At 51.3% G+C, this 13,945-nt stretch overlaps 1 protein-coding gene across 2 annotated transcripts in view; it reads right to left on the bottom strand.

Annotated features, from left to right (window-relative positions):
* ZBTB16 (zinc finger and BTB domain containing 16) overlaps positions 1-13,945 on the bottom strand; it is a 199,740-nt gene that overhangs the window by 12,298 nt on the left and 173,497 nt on the right. For both annotated transcript variants that reach the window (XM_061144951.1, XM_061144960.1), the window contains exon 5: positions 1,359-1,529. In XM_061144951.1, the coding sequence (XP_061000934.1) occupies positions 1,359-1,529 (171 nt within the window). The remainder of the gene's footprint in view (positions 1-1,358; positions 1,530-13,945) is intronic.

Here is a 13,945-nt window from a genome sequence, read left to right as displayed (position 1 = left end):
ACAAAGGGAGGCTTCAAGCCACCTATGACATTGCTGGGGGTTAGGGGATGATGCAAGGAAGCCAATGCCCCTTGGGTCTCAGAGTCAAGTACCCACCACCAACCCCTGACTTACAGCTACTCTCTTCCCCCAGCATCTGTGACTGGCTAAGCATGGCTCACAGTATACACACCCACACTGTCTCCCCTAAACAGGGTAAGGCCCAATGCAGAACATGTGCTTCTGTTAACTGTGGAATAAGCAGGACCACTTCTGCCACATTCCCTTAAAAGCCCAAGGCTGACCTCAGAAACGTTATGTGCACAGCGTGTGTGTGTATGTGTGTATGTGTGTGTGCACATGTGCAGTGTGTGTGCCTGCACAATGTGTGTGTGCACAATATGTGTGCATGGTATGTATACGTGTGTGCACACAATGGCACAGTGTGTGTATGTGTGTGTATAGTATGTGCACAGTGTGTATGTACAACATGTATGTGTGCACAGTGTGTGTGCACAATGTGTATGTGTTGTGTATCGTATGTATGTGCACAGTGTGTGTGTACAACATGTGTGTGCACAGCATGTGTGTGCACATGTGCAGTGTGTGTGCCTGCACAATGTGTGTGTGTGTGTATGTATGCTGTGTGTGTGCACAGCATGCAGTGTGTGCACAACATGTGTGCACAATGTGTGTATAGTATGTGCACAGTGTGTATGTACATGTATGTGTGTACAGCATGTGTGCACACTGTGCAGTGTGTGCACGTGTGCACAGCATGTGTGCACAATGTGTGTGTATTGTGTGTGTAGTATGTATGTGCACAGTGTGTGTGTACAACATGTGTGTGTGCACAGTGTGTGTGTGCCTACACAATGTGTGTGTGCACAATATGTGTGCATGGTATGTATATGTGTGTGTGCACAATGGCACAGTGTGTGTGTGTGTGTGTGTGTGTGTGTGTGTGTGTGTGTGTGTGGAGTAGGACCAGTGGTGGGAACCAGAGACCAAGCAGGCAGATTTTTCTCAGAATTCATTTCAGGTGCACCGGCATCAGAATCTTTGGGAATACTTACTAACCATGTTGAGTCTTAGATCCCACCCATGCCCACTAAATGGAAGTTTCTGGGGTGGGGGGACTCATGAGCCTACATTTCTGATGAGAGCCGTCTCTGTTGGGCACAGAGATATTGAGAACTAAACGTCCCCACGGTGTGACGGGGTAAGAGCTGTCCACACTGGCCTGCACCTCAGAGGCCCCTGCACGCCAGACCCTTGAGCAGAGAAGGGCCAAGGGCTCCCCCATCAATGAGTTTGTAGGTAAACCGTTCGGACAGCGGTTCCCAGGGACCCCGCCCTCCCGCGCATGGCCAGCCTACCTGTGTGTGAGCGCAGGTGGCGTTTCAGGGCGGTGTGGCTGGGGAAGGTGCGGTTGCACTCGCTGCAGATGTAGCTGCGCACGCCCGCGTGGACCTCCATGTGCTGCTGGAGCGCGCTCTGTGCCTGGAAACGCTTCCCGCACAGAAGACAGAAGACAGCCATGTCCGTGCCTGCAGGGAGACGGGGCAGAGCCTCAGCTGGGCCGGAGCACGAGCCAGCGGCAGGACAGCACCCCCGGCCCCACGCTCAGCAGCAAACCCAGAGGCAGCATGGGCCACGTGATGCTGATGGAGCCCCCAGTACACGGCTCCACTGGTGGATAAAATCCACTCACTTCCCATCCTCATGGAACCTAAAGTCTAGTGGGAGAAACAAAGATATTAATCAAAAATATCATGGCAGCAAATGAGTCTGCAATTGTCTGGAGTACTGTGTCAAAGGCAGGGTACCAAGAAGCCGTCTATCAGAGGGACTTTCCAAGCCTGGGCAGGAGATGGGGTGTCCGGGGGCCTTTGTGAGGAACCACAATAGCGAAGATGAAAGCCATCATTGGAATGTAACACTTAAAACATCCCATCTGCAAAAGCAGGCCTCTACAGCCTCACCCTTCAGATAAGGAAAAGGAGACACAGAGAGATGGAATAACTTGTCCAAAGTAGCAGAGTTCACAAGCAAACGGAGCTGGGATTCAAGGCCAGGCAGCCTGGATCTGATCCTCCCCTGACGCTACAAACCCGATTCTCTTAACCACATCTCCACTCATGAATGCACACATCCTAAGGGTCCGTTCTTTGAACAAACACTATTTTAGTATCTACTACAAGTAGGGCTCTCTTTTTGGCCCTGGGAATGCAGCCATGGAGAACTGTACAAAGTGCCTGCCCTCATCACAGATGTTACCCAACACACTGGGGACATGGGGACAGCATTCCAGGAAGAAAAAATAGTATCTGTAAACTGGAGAGAAACACAGCAGGTAGAAGGATCAGACAGAACAGAGCAGCTAGGGAGGGAGAAAGAAAACAGGGAGGAAGGTCAAACAAGTGGGCCGGGCCAGCTTGTATGGGGTCTTGAAAATCGTGGTAAGAGTTTTAGGTTTCATCCCAAGACCAACGTGCAACTGTCAAGGGATTTTATTTTTTAAGATTTTTTTTTGATGTGAACCATTTTTAAAGTCTTTATTGAATTTGTTACAATATTGCTTCTGTTTTATGTTTTGGTATTATGGCCATGAGGAGTGTGGTATATTAGATTTCCAATCAGGATTTGAACCCATATACTCTGCATTGGAAAACAAAGTCTTAACCACTGGACCACCAGGGAAGTCCTCTGTCAAGAGATTTTAAGCTAATGAGGGACATGAAATTTTTATTTAACTCTGGTTGTTTTCTGTGCTGATCAGAAGTAGAGGCAGTTACCCCATGATATCCTACAAAGTTGTGGCTGTTTAGTAGCCAAGTTGTGTCTAACTGCAACCCCATGGACTGTAGCCCACCAGGCTCCTCTGTCCGTGGGATCTCCCAGGCAAGAATCCTGGAGTGGGCTGTCATTCCCTTCTCCAGGGGATCTTCCTGACCAAGGATCTAACTGACATCTCCTGCATTGGCAGGCAGGTTCATTACCACTGAGCCACCAGGAAAGCCCTACAAAGACAGGCTGCTATTTTCTGTTCGTCAACCCTCTTTGCGGTGCTGCTGTGGAGCCATGGCTTTCTGGGGTTCAGCAGCACAGGAGGAAGCATCTAAACCTTCCATCTGAGTCCCAGCTGGTAGCTCTTTGGCTGCTATTTTGGGTTCCATCAGTGGAGACAGCAAACAAGAGGTCTCTTCTGGCTGCCTCAGTCCCAGTCTTGGCTGGGTCTGTGATGGACTAGCCGGAAGGCAAGGATGGCTTCTCATTTCCCTACATCCCCACCCCTCAGGACACTTGTAGCCATGCTCCATCCCACCTGCGGGCATTGCCTGCATCCGGGTCCAGGGAAGGCTGGGCAGGGGAGATGAGTACCAGCAAGGGCACAAACTTCCTCCTGGCCTCAAAGAGCAGAGGGAAGGGGAACCGCTATAGGCCTTGTGCTAGGCGCTTTATCGATGCCATCATCTCATTTAAAACTTGCAACTGTACCCGGCAGGATACTCATGCCCCTTTTCACAAATGGCAAAACAAAGTGGTTAAATAACTTGCCTAAGGTCACAGAGTCAGAAAGAAGAGGAGCTGGGATTTATAAATGCCTCAGTTTGTCTGATTTCAGAAACCACAGAGTTGGGTTAATGTTGCTCTATCTGCCTGGGCTTCTCTGAGAAGAGGCACAATGATGATACAGCGAGCCAGCTCTAACCCGGCAGGCTCAGGGGGCCCCATGCACCCCAGGTCCACCCGAGCAACAGACAGCCCAGGCCAGGAGGAGCGCCCTAGAAGCCAAGTCACGAGGTAGGACTCTCTGAAGCCTTCTAACTCCACTGGGAGCCAGCGAGGCCTCTGCAAGAAGAACTGAGGTGGTCACTCCATTTGATTGAGGGGGGCACAGTGAGAGGCATGGTCTGCCCAGCAGACGCAGAAAAGGGTTGACAGTGAGTCCTCAAAGTCCAGTCTGGCCTGGCCAGCACTCCCCAGAGTGGAGTCCACCTGCAGCACACCAAGGGGCATGGCAGCTCCGGCTGCTTCATCCCACGAGCCCCCAGCATCAGCTCCATCTCTGGCCTGAACCTCAACCCACAGAGAGTCCCGATGAAGCCAGACATCAAACATCTGCCTTTCATCGCTAAGAGAGAACAAGCTTCCTGGGCAAGCCATGCCCTTTAAGAGCCCAGGTTTCTCCTTATGGATCCTTCAAAATCCCCAGTGTGGAAGGAGCCTGGGTTGGAGGGAACATGAATCATATTCCCAGTAGGAGATCCCGAGCCTAAAAAGCCAAGCCCAGAGGAGATCTGAAGGTCAGTCCCAGCCCAGAGAAGACTGAGAACCCTGGCAGCCTCACCCTCCAGGTCTTCCCGGGGCCCCAGAGCTGCCCCACTGTGCAGCTCCTTCTTCTCAGGGTCACCTGAGCCTATTTCGTGTCCATTCAGTCAACTCTGTGAGTATCACCTAGCGCAGGCACTGTACTAGGTGACAAGAGGGATGCTGAGACCAATCAGAGACACAGGGTCCTGGCCGAGTGGAGGACACAGACATGCCAACCACCAGCCGGAGGATAAGACAGGCTGATCCCAAGAGGGCTCTGGAGATTCTTTCTTGGGCTTTAAGAAATGAAGTGTACTGAGGAGCTAAGGACCAGAGCAGGCACAGGAGCCAAGCTAGAAACAACACAATCAAATGTCAAAGCAGGCAGGAAGAGAGGACAGACGCCCCCACCAAGGATGAAGATAAGCAGAGACAGTTATTGGGGGTCGGATGGCAGAGGGCCCTATCGCCAGGTGGGACAGGTTAGATTTCATTCCTTAGGGGTGCCAGGAAAAGATGCAGGGAGCAGGGGCTAGCATGTTCCAACCAGTACATGAAGGCAATGCCCCTGGGGGCTGAGTGGGGACCAATGGCAGTGGCAAAGTGGCTGAGATCAGGGACAGAGGTGACAGCTTTTGTGCTACCGCTGGAGGAGTGTTGGAACCAGTCTAAGGTAGGGGCTGGGATGACAGAGGAGGACTGGTGAAGTGGAATCCCAGGGCAATGGCAGGACAGGACCCTTAGCCTGGGCTCAAGTCAGGAAGCCTCATGCATCTGAAGTTCTGGACATCGGCTCTGCACCTTGGTGACAAGTGTAAAGTCATGCAGTGACCACCTGGAAAGGATCTATTACAGCATCCCCATGGTGGTCTCTCTTTCCTAGGCATTCCACAGGGCACAGGGGTTCCCCCTGCTCACTGATGACACTGCCTGAGGTTCAGAGATGAAGAAAGGAGGGCCCCCAGTCCACTCCCCATTCTTCTGTTTGGAGACCAGCAGCTGAGAGGATAGAAAATATCTTTAAAGGAAAAATGAAAGGGCGGGGGAGGAGGAGTGGGTGAGAAACGGATGAGACACAAGAAAAGCTATTGGTGCATGTAAGTTAAAAATCCAGAGACTAGATTTGACTTATTAAACAATTTGCTGTAGTTTCTGCCTAGCTGATTGTTCGCATGTATGATGAGTCAGGGCAGATTCTATTACACTGGGAGATTAAGCAAATAAATGCTAGCTTTTGGAAACACATTAAAATGTGGGACTATGGAAATAAAATTATCTAGAAAATTGTATTAGCAATTCATTAGCTGCAGCGAGATGTAGGGTGAAGCAAGGGGGCCCGGCAGCGTTAGAACTCTGCTCCCTTCAATGCCTGAGCCCCTGAGATGCTCACTGCTCCTTCCTCTGCTGCTGAAGGAACCTCAGGCCTGATACACTGGGGAGAGGCAAGGAGCCGCCACTGGTTGCAAAAGACCTTCAGAAATCAGAGGGCCAGCAGGACACGAGGGAGACCAGAGAAGCACGTGGGTCCTGGCTCAGCCACTCACTTGCCTTGCAACCCAGAGCAAGTCACTCAGCTTCTCTGGACCAGAATCTGTTCATCCTTTGCCACACTGCTTGTGGCTACTGAGAGCATCCAATGAGATACCCAAGTGGAAAAGCTTCTTAGCTATGAAGTGGTAGCAGAACTAAAGCCAGCCTAGAGGATGCCTTTGTCTGAATTAGAAAATAATGCCTCTATCTCTAGCCCAACACAGATCCTCGCCTGGGCACACAGCTCTGGCACAGAAAGACGGCTGGACTCCAGCCTCTGTTTCTCCCTCAGCTGGGCATCCTCCTGCAGTGAACAACCTGGACACAGATCACAGCCGCTCTGCACGATACACAAGCCGATGTTGTTTTATCGACTCTGGGCTACTTCTTCCAGGAAACTGACTCTAGAGAAGGCATCTTGGATGAGAGACACTGTTTAGGACTCAGTGCCAAGAACATCTTCTTCCTCTGAGCCCTCACGATCCCAGCACAACTATTAAACCCTTTGTTGTACTTATTTTTGACATGTAGCTCTGTCCAGTAGATGGTAAGAGATGGTAAGCCCTCCAAAGCAAAAACACTTTCTTCATCATTATATCCCCCAACATAAATCACAGGGCCTGGCATACAGTAGGCACTCAATAGCTGCATGTTGCATTCAACAATAAATAAGGACAGATATCCCTGGCAGTCCAGTGATGAAGACTCCAATGCAAGGGGGTAGGTTCAAGCCCCAGTCGGGGAACTCAGATTCCCACATGCCGCACAGCACAGCCAAGAAAATATAAAGTAATAATAATCAGTAAAGAGCTGTTTCTTTTAAAAGAATAAATAAGGGGTTGTGGGGCAATCACAAAGAGCACAGGGGGTCACAGGATGGGAAAGTCATGCTACAAAGCAATGGATGACTAGAGCTGGGGAAAGCCCAGGCTGAATGCAGAGCTTCCAATAAGATGTTGCTTGGAAATGAGTAATGCCCAGTGAACCCTAGACACCTGATATCTTTGGGGCCTCTCATGTCTGTCTAGTGGGCTGAACAGGACACCCTGGTTCTGGCTCCGTGTCTTAGCTCTGCTACCCAGAAGCAAAGACCCAGCCCACAGAAGGATCAGTTTTGCCACCTCATGCAGTGATATAGTCAGCAGACCCTGGTTCTGACCCAAAGGTGAAGCCCTTCCTGACTCTGTGACCTGGGGCCAGGTACCTGCTGCCCTTGACCTCATATCTTCATGTAGGAAATGGTATTCACGACTCAGCGGCCCTGTCCAACACCAACTTCATAATGCTGTTAATAGGCAACTGGCAAAAATTATTGAATATGTAAATCCTACACAGGTATTGTTTTCAATCAATCTGTACATTCAAATGTAAATCAGACACATAAATTAGGCGTGGCCCAAAGAAATCATTTATCAGGTCAAAGAATAGTACCCCCTCTGCTCTTATGAATGGGCCTCCATTTTAGGCTGGACCCCAGGGGTGTCTGCCTGGGCTGAAGGGAGTATGAACCAGAAGGAAGGAATGGGTATGGTGGGGTTGATGGAGAGAGGCCCTAGGTAAGGTGGGGAAGACCATGCAATTATCTGTACCCTCATTTGCATCAGTCCTACCTGGAGATGGTGGCCCCCACCACACCCGCCTTCCATCCTCAAGGGCAGCGCAGTCATTCTGGCTGCAGGGCATGTACGACTCACAGATTCCAAATTTAAAGCAAGTTTAATTTTAGCCAAGAACAACAGAAAAGAACGGGAGAAAGCCAAGGCTAGGATGGAACAGGAGGCAGGAGGGGTGACACCAACCCAGGGTATTTATTTCACCCCGGTGATGACTGGGTCTGAAATTATGAGACACAAAAACCCTCATGTTTACACCTGTCCACTTCCACACCAATTAGCTCTTTAATAGAAAGGCAGGAACAGGATCAGAGGGGCACACAGCTGGAGAAGACATTCAGGTGCTACACCTTCTTGGAGCAAGGCTCTTATTAACCCTAGACATAAGCAGTTTCTTAATCAAAAGAGCAGAGGGATCTAAATGTATTTGGGCTTTTTTTGGTAAGCCGGCTGTGGCTGTTACATGTGTGTGCGTGTGTATAAGCGTGCGCTTGCACATAGGCCAAGGATGGGCTTCTCATGTGCAACTCCACCCAACCTCACCCAAGAAAGGAAGAGCTGCTTCCCTATCCCCTACAACTTCCTCTTTCCAGAGGAAAGAAAATAGCAAATTTGGAGGTGGGGAGACCGTGTGAAAATCTTGATTTAAACTGGAACCACCTCTCACCCTCCACCCCCCCACCCCTACCCTATCCCCAAGTCCTCAGACAGGCTTACCTACTTTACTTCCTCTGACCTTTAGGAGTACTCTTTCCTAAGACACCATTTCCAGTCCTGTGAAGCCTTGTAACCACACACCAAAACTGTCACAGAAACTGCCCACCTCTCCCTCTTCCCCTTCTTTCTCCTCCTTCCCCCTCCACCCCAGGTCACTGCTAAAAAAGTGGCAGAGCTGCGTCATCCACCATGCAGGAGAAAAAGACAGACAGAGACAAGCAGCCCAGGGCTGACTCACACGGAAGGCAGGAAGGCTCTGTCTGCATCCCAAGAGGCTGGAGGTGTGGGGGGTGTGTGTGTGGGGGGTGGGGACAGGACCGGGAGCAGACAGAAAGGAAGCAAAAGCCCAGCGCATGACATGGGCAGGGGTGCCTCCCTATTGACCCCCCTGAGCCATCATTCGGGCTTGGGTCCTTTTCAAGGGATCTACTGAAAAAAGTACCAAACGATCCTGTTCTAGCTCTCCTTCTGGGCATAAGCTGAAGCATCATTTGGGATGAACCCGCAACTCCCAGCCTTCCTGTGAAGGCTAGCTTTGTGCACAAAGAGGGCCCAGTCCACCCAGCCCAAGAAAATGTCAGCCCACCAACCCCCCACTCCCGCCCTGGGAGCGACAGCTGCTGGAGAGTAGGAGACGAGTCCCACTGTTTCCTTTACTGCCTACAGCCTCTCTCCCAGGAAGGGTAGGGAAGGCTGAAAAAACATCTTTGGTAGGCTTGCCTCAAACCAAATTAGCCCCAAGTCTGTGCACTGGTGCGTGTCTCCTACATATCATCACCTACTTCTAGGGCACCTTTAATCATCGGCTTCGTTACATCTTCCCAAACCAAGCCAGGAGCTGAAGACCATAGCATCTTAACCTTCTTGTCAACTTCAGTCTCGTCAAGTCCAGTCTCCTTATCCAGCCCTCCGTGCCACATTTTCCTTTATTTCTTATCTGCTTAGAATCTTGGGAGGCACCCATACATCAACATAACCTTCCATTTCCACAGGGAAAGGGGGAATGTTGGGGTTTCCTATGATTAGCCCAGGGAGTAGAGTTCTCAATGAATAACCAAAGGGGGAGGAGCTGGAGCTGCTGATTCAAATTTGTTTTGGAACTAAGACATCGACTGGTGAATGATTACAAGTCTCAGGGCATGTGTGTGCTCTACACACACACACACACACACACACACACACACACGAAGGCAGACACTCACTCACACACCACTCTCAGTCTCTTGGGGAGTGTGGCCACATCCTCAAGCAGCAGCAGGCAAGGCTGGCTCCCAGAAAACTGTGTATTTGTTTAGCAGTGAGCTGCAGACACAAATGCATTTCATTACTCGGCACCTCCAGCTACAGTAAACAAATTTGTCAGCTCACTAGCTCATTAAGGTGCACCCTGGACACGGGGGGATTTATTGAGACCTGCACAATAAAAGTAACATGAATGGATTTACTAATTTTGTCAATCATTCCAACAAACGGAGCCAAAAAGGGGGAGAAACTGGCGGAAGGGGACAAGAACAGGGGAGGGGGGTGGAAAAGAAAGGAAAAGCAGTAAAAAGGAAGAGGAGAGTTGAATTTGGTTGGCAAGAGACAGTCCATGGGTTAGGAAGGAGTCAGATCTGTGCTCTGCTGCCTGGTTACACGGCCTCCTCCAGTTCCCTTATGTTGGGCTGCTCTGTCCAGGATGCACGGGCCCTGGGCAGAAGGGTGGTGAGGGCAAACTCAACTGCAAGATGTCAGACTGAGTCCCAGGGTCCCTGGCAGTGCTGCACCAATGTGAACACACTCCCCCTGCCCCGCATCAGAGAGGAAACCAAGGATGAAGAGGCCCCGTGGAGGAAGCAGCAGCCACCGCCTCCCCATCATACCGGCCGCCTCTCCTGGAACCTCCCACCTGCCCCTCGTCCCCATCCCAGCCCAGCTCCTGGACCCTTCCAGACATTCTAGAAGGAGCCCAGACTGCCACCGCCAAGAGCAAGAGGAGGAAAAAGGGAAGGGACACGGTGCGTGCGGAGTGGGGGGAGGACAGTAAATCCGGAGAGGTATGCGGCCCTCTGGTCTGTAACTTTCAAAATGACAGCAGGACTGGGGCAGAGGTCAGGGGGTCCGAGGCCTTAAGCACCTCGGCCAGCTGTGGCGGTGCCGCAGGACGCCTGCCCGTATAAATCAGCCGTAAGCAGCCCCCGCTGGGGGCGAGGACAATGGGCCCCCACGGGGGTGGGAGGCAGGACAATGGGGCCTGGCCAGTGCGCAGGCCCGGAACAAATGCGCCCTGGCACCACGGGGGCCCCCATTTGTGAAACTAATTGGCCCACGATTGAAAAATTGGACCAACTTCAACAGCCCTGAGTGGAGAGGGGCGGCCGGCAGTCCCTTAAACCTAGCCCAGCCCCGCAGAGCCTGCCTGGCCCGGGAGCAGGGGTCGGAAATGGAAGCAGCTCCTGGGTGCTGAGGTGGGAGATGGGCCTCTGAAGGCCATCTGGGAGAGGAGGGGCCTCGGGCTGTCTAGAAGGACCAGTACCCGGCTTCTCCTCCCAAGAGGCAGAGAAGGACCGACTTCCGCAATTTCTCTGCGCTGTCTCTTCTGCAGGACTGAAGATCAAAGGAGACAGGCAAGGCACCTGTCTGTCCAGAGGGTTCCTGAAACCCAAGGGCTCCCAACTTCCTTCCTTTGGTGGGTAGATGGGTGCAAATAAACCCAGAGCTGCAATGGGTTCCTTCCTCAATCCAGCCTCCCTGGCATGTTTTCAGCTCTGCACCTGTGGCCTATAACCCCGGCGAGAAGCCTGCCGCTCTCTACCAGGCTGTGTGAGAGCTGGCCTGGAAGAAGCCAGGAGCCCCCTGGTACTGAGATTTCTGAGAAAGAAGCCCTGAAATGTGTGATGGACACGCCAGGGTAATCGTCCTGCCATGGCCCTCCTGCCCTTCCCCCTCTGGTGACGTCTCACTGCCGGCTCCCAGTTGAAGAGGACCAGAAGGGTAGAAAGCACTGGAAGGCCCATCCTCAAGTCCTGGCTCAGCAGCTAACTTGCTGTGCATGCTCAGGTAGGTTCCTGGACCTCTCTGGGCCTCAATTTCCTCATCAGAAAAATGCAGGTAGAAGTCAGTAATCTTCAAGTTTCCCTTCACGCTGTGTATCAGTCGCTCGGTTGTGTCCAACTCTTTTTATGACCTCATGGACTGCGGCACGCCAGATTTCCCTGTCCTTCACCCTCTCCCAGAGGTTCCTCAAACTCAAGTCCACTGAGTCAGTGATGCCATCCAACCATCTCATCCTCTGTCGACCCCTTCTCCTCCTGCCTTCACTCTGTCAGTAATCCTAGGCCTATAAGAAGGTGCTGGACGCTGAAAGGCCTTTCTCCCTGGGTAAGATGCATTCCAGACATTTCTCCTTCAAAGTCTTGCTTGACAGTTTTTCTTTGGTTAAAGAGAACCTCAGGGCTTCACTGGGAACCACCATCTTTGGCTCACAGGGGGCCAGCCCCAGGAGAAGCACAGAAGAGAGCTAAGCTTGACTAAGCGCTAGCTTTAGGCGATCCAGGTCTCTCCCTCCGAACCCTCCGCCAGTCCTGAGAGACAGAGGTGTTTAGGAAGACGGGCCAAGCAAGACTCGAGACCCTGCTAGGTCCTTCTCTCAAGGGGCCACCTGTTACTCAGTACCTCCTAGAACTGGCCCTATGCCTAGAAGGGCAATTCATGAGCTTCTGGGTCTGAGAGTCCCTGCCAGCCTCTCTGCAGGGCAAGGGCCAGGCTGATGGGGAGGGGAGAGGGGAGAAGGGGCTTTCTCTCTCAGGCCCCCAGCACTGGGCGACAGAAAACACAATCATGGTGGGGCAGAGAAGCAGACCCCCTGATCCCAGTGGCCTCCTCTCCTCAGCATTCTGCCCAACACAGAGCAGGCACCTCGGCTTTCAGCTGTGTGTCCAAGGCTTCACGGGAGGGTGTTGCGGTTCCACCTGAAGATGAGACCCAATTTCCTTATCGCAGTGATACAACTACTTATCCCCAGGCAGCTTTCCTCTCCCATCTTCTTCAGGTGTACAAGATGTTTTTCAACAGAGCCCATCTCCCTAGATCCAGGCATCCCCAAAACCATCTTGAGGCCCCCCAGGCTAGAATTGGGACCCAGAAGAGGGATCAATGGAAAAAAAGATATCAGCTCAGCTGGGGTCTTATCTAAACGGTCCTGTAAATCCCAGTGCATTTCAGAGATGATGAGGATGAGCCAGCAGGGAGGCCTACCTAGAAGAGAGGGGACAGATGAGGAGACAGGCCTCTGCAGACAAAGGCCCGGGGACAGAACAGGGCGGGGAGGGGAGCAGGGACTGGGGGAGATGGAAATTCAAAATCAAATGCAATACTGGTTGTTTCAGACAAACATTGGGCACTGCAAAGGAAACCACCCCATATAAATAAACAAAACCAAAGCAAAGAGACAGAGAGAGAGAGAGATGGATGTATTCATTTTACTGACATTTTAATGGTTCCTCTCCTTCCCCCCAACCCCCCAGAAGATGATTACAAATTAAGCAGCATTTAAACGCTTTTTACTGTCAACAATTAGAAGGAAGGCTGTGAGCCTGAGAGTGCGGTGGCCATTCATTCCCACGGTAACCAGGCTATCAGAGGCACTGCCAGGCCTGCCTGTACTGTACCACACACAATGGCCAAAGAGGGAAAAGTCCGCACACCGTTAATTTTGCAGGACATTCAGAAGCAAATTAAAATATAAAAAGCTTCTGGTGCACAGACAGGGAGTGAGGGCAGGGCAGGCAGGTCTAGCTTGTGGAGTCAAATCTTAGCAACGGGAGAGTTTAAGCACAACCTGATTACACCTTATTCAGGGCTGCCTTGTGTTCAGTGTGTGTGCGTGTGTGTGTGTGTGTGACGGAAAGGATGAAGGAGTCTCCTGCATTGCAGGCAGATTCTTTACTATCTGAACCACCAGGGAAGCCTCTGGGGACAGAGGAATAAACAATTAAAGAGAGACCAGGAGCTCAAGGCTAGACTCCAGACCCCAGCAAGTGGGTAGAAGAAACCAGTTAAACCCTGACACAGGCTACACAGTGAGCACTGGTCCACAGCACCCACTCCTCCAGCCATACCTTCTCTGCTGGATCACAGGGAGGAACCCTGGGATCTGAATCTCACCCCGGTGAGAAGAAAGGATTTCATTCCAGGGTAGACTGAAGAACAAATTTAAGTTTTCAGAAATTGGCTCTTTCATCACCCACATTGTCACTACCAACTCAGGCCCGCCCACCCAATGCCACCAATATTCTTGTCTTTCAGAAAAGTTAAACCCCAATCCACATTGGGTATCAGTAAATTTTATTGCTAGAACTCTGTGTTATCCAACTCAGGATGAATTGTAAGAACCCATATCATCACAGGGACCTTTTAGAATAATGAAATAATGAAAACTCACCCCTAGAATAAAGGGGAGAAATGCAAGGATTAAAAAAGGAGTATGGTAGGTAAATAAAGGATGTAGCCGCCAATTTCCTTCCTAGTCCTTTGGAGAGGGAGATGGAAAGCAACAGAAGTGCGCTGGCTACTTGGTGGAGGGCGCGAGGAGGCTGGATTTAGAAGGAGCCAGGTACATTTCTGTGCCACGAGGTTTAATATGCAGAAGGGGCGCCACAGAAATAAAAGAGACACGTCCCCTTTAAAAGGAAATATAATTTACAGTGTGCAGCCAGGCGGCCCATAGTTTCAATCTCGTTTACTATAGAGAAAACTCTGCTAGCTGTTCTCTATCCCACAAATCCGATTTAATCAGACAAGCCAGCCAG

Source organism: Dama dama, chromosome 1, assembly GCF_033118175.1.
Source record: "Dama dama isolate Ldn47 chromosome 1, ASM3311817v1, whole genome shotgun sequence".
NCBI lineage: Eukaryota > Metazoa > Chordata > Mammalia > Artiodactyla > Cervidae > Dama > Dama dama.
This window is presented reverse-complemented; position numbering and strand designations above follow the sequence as displayed.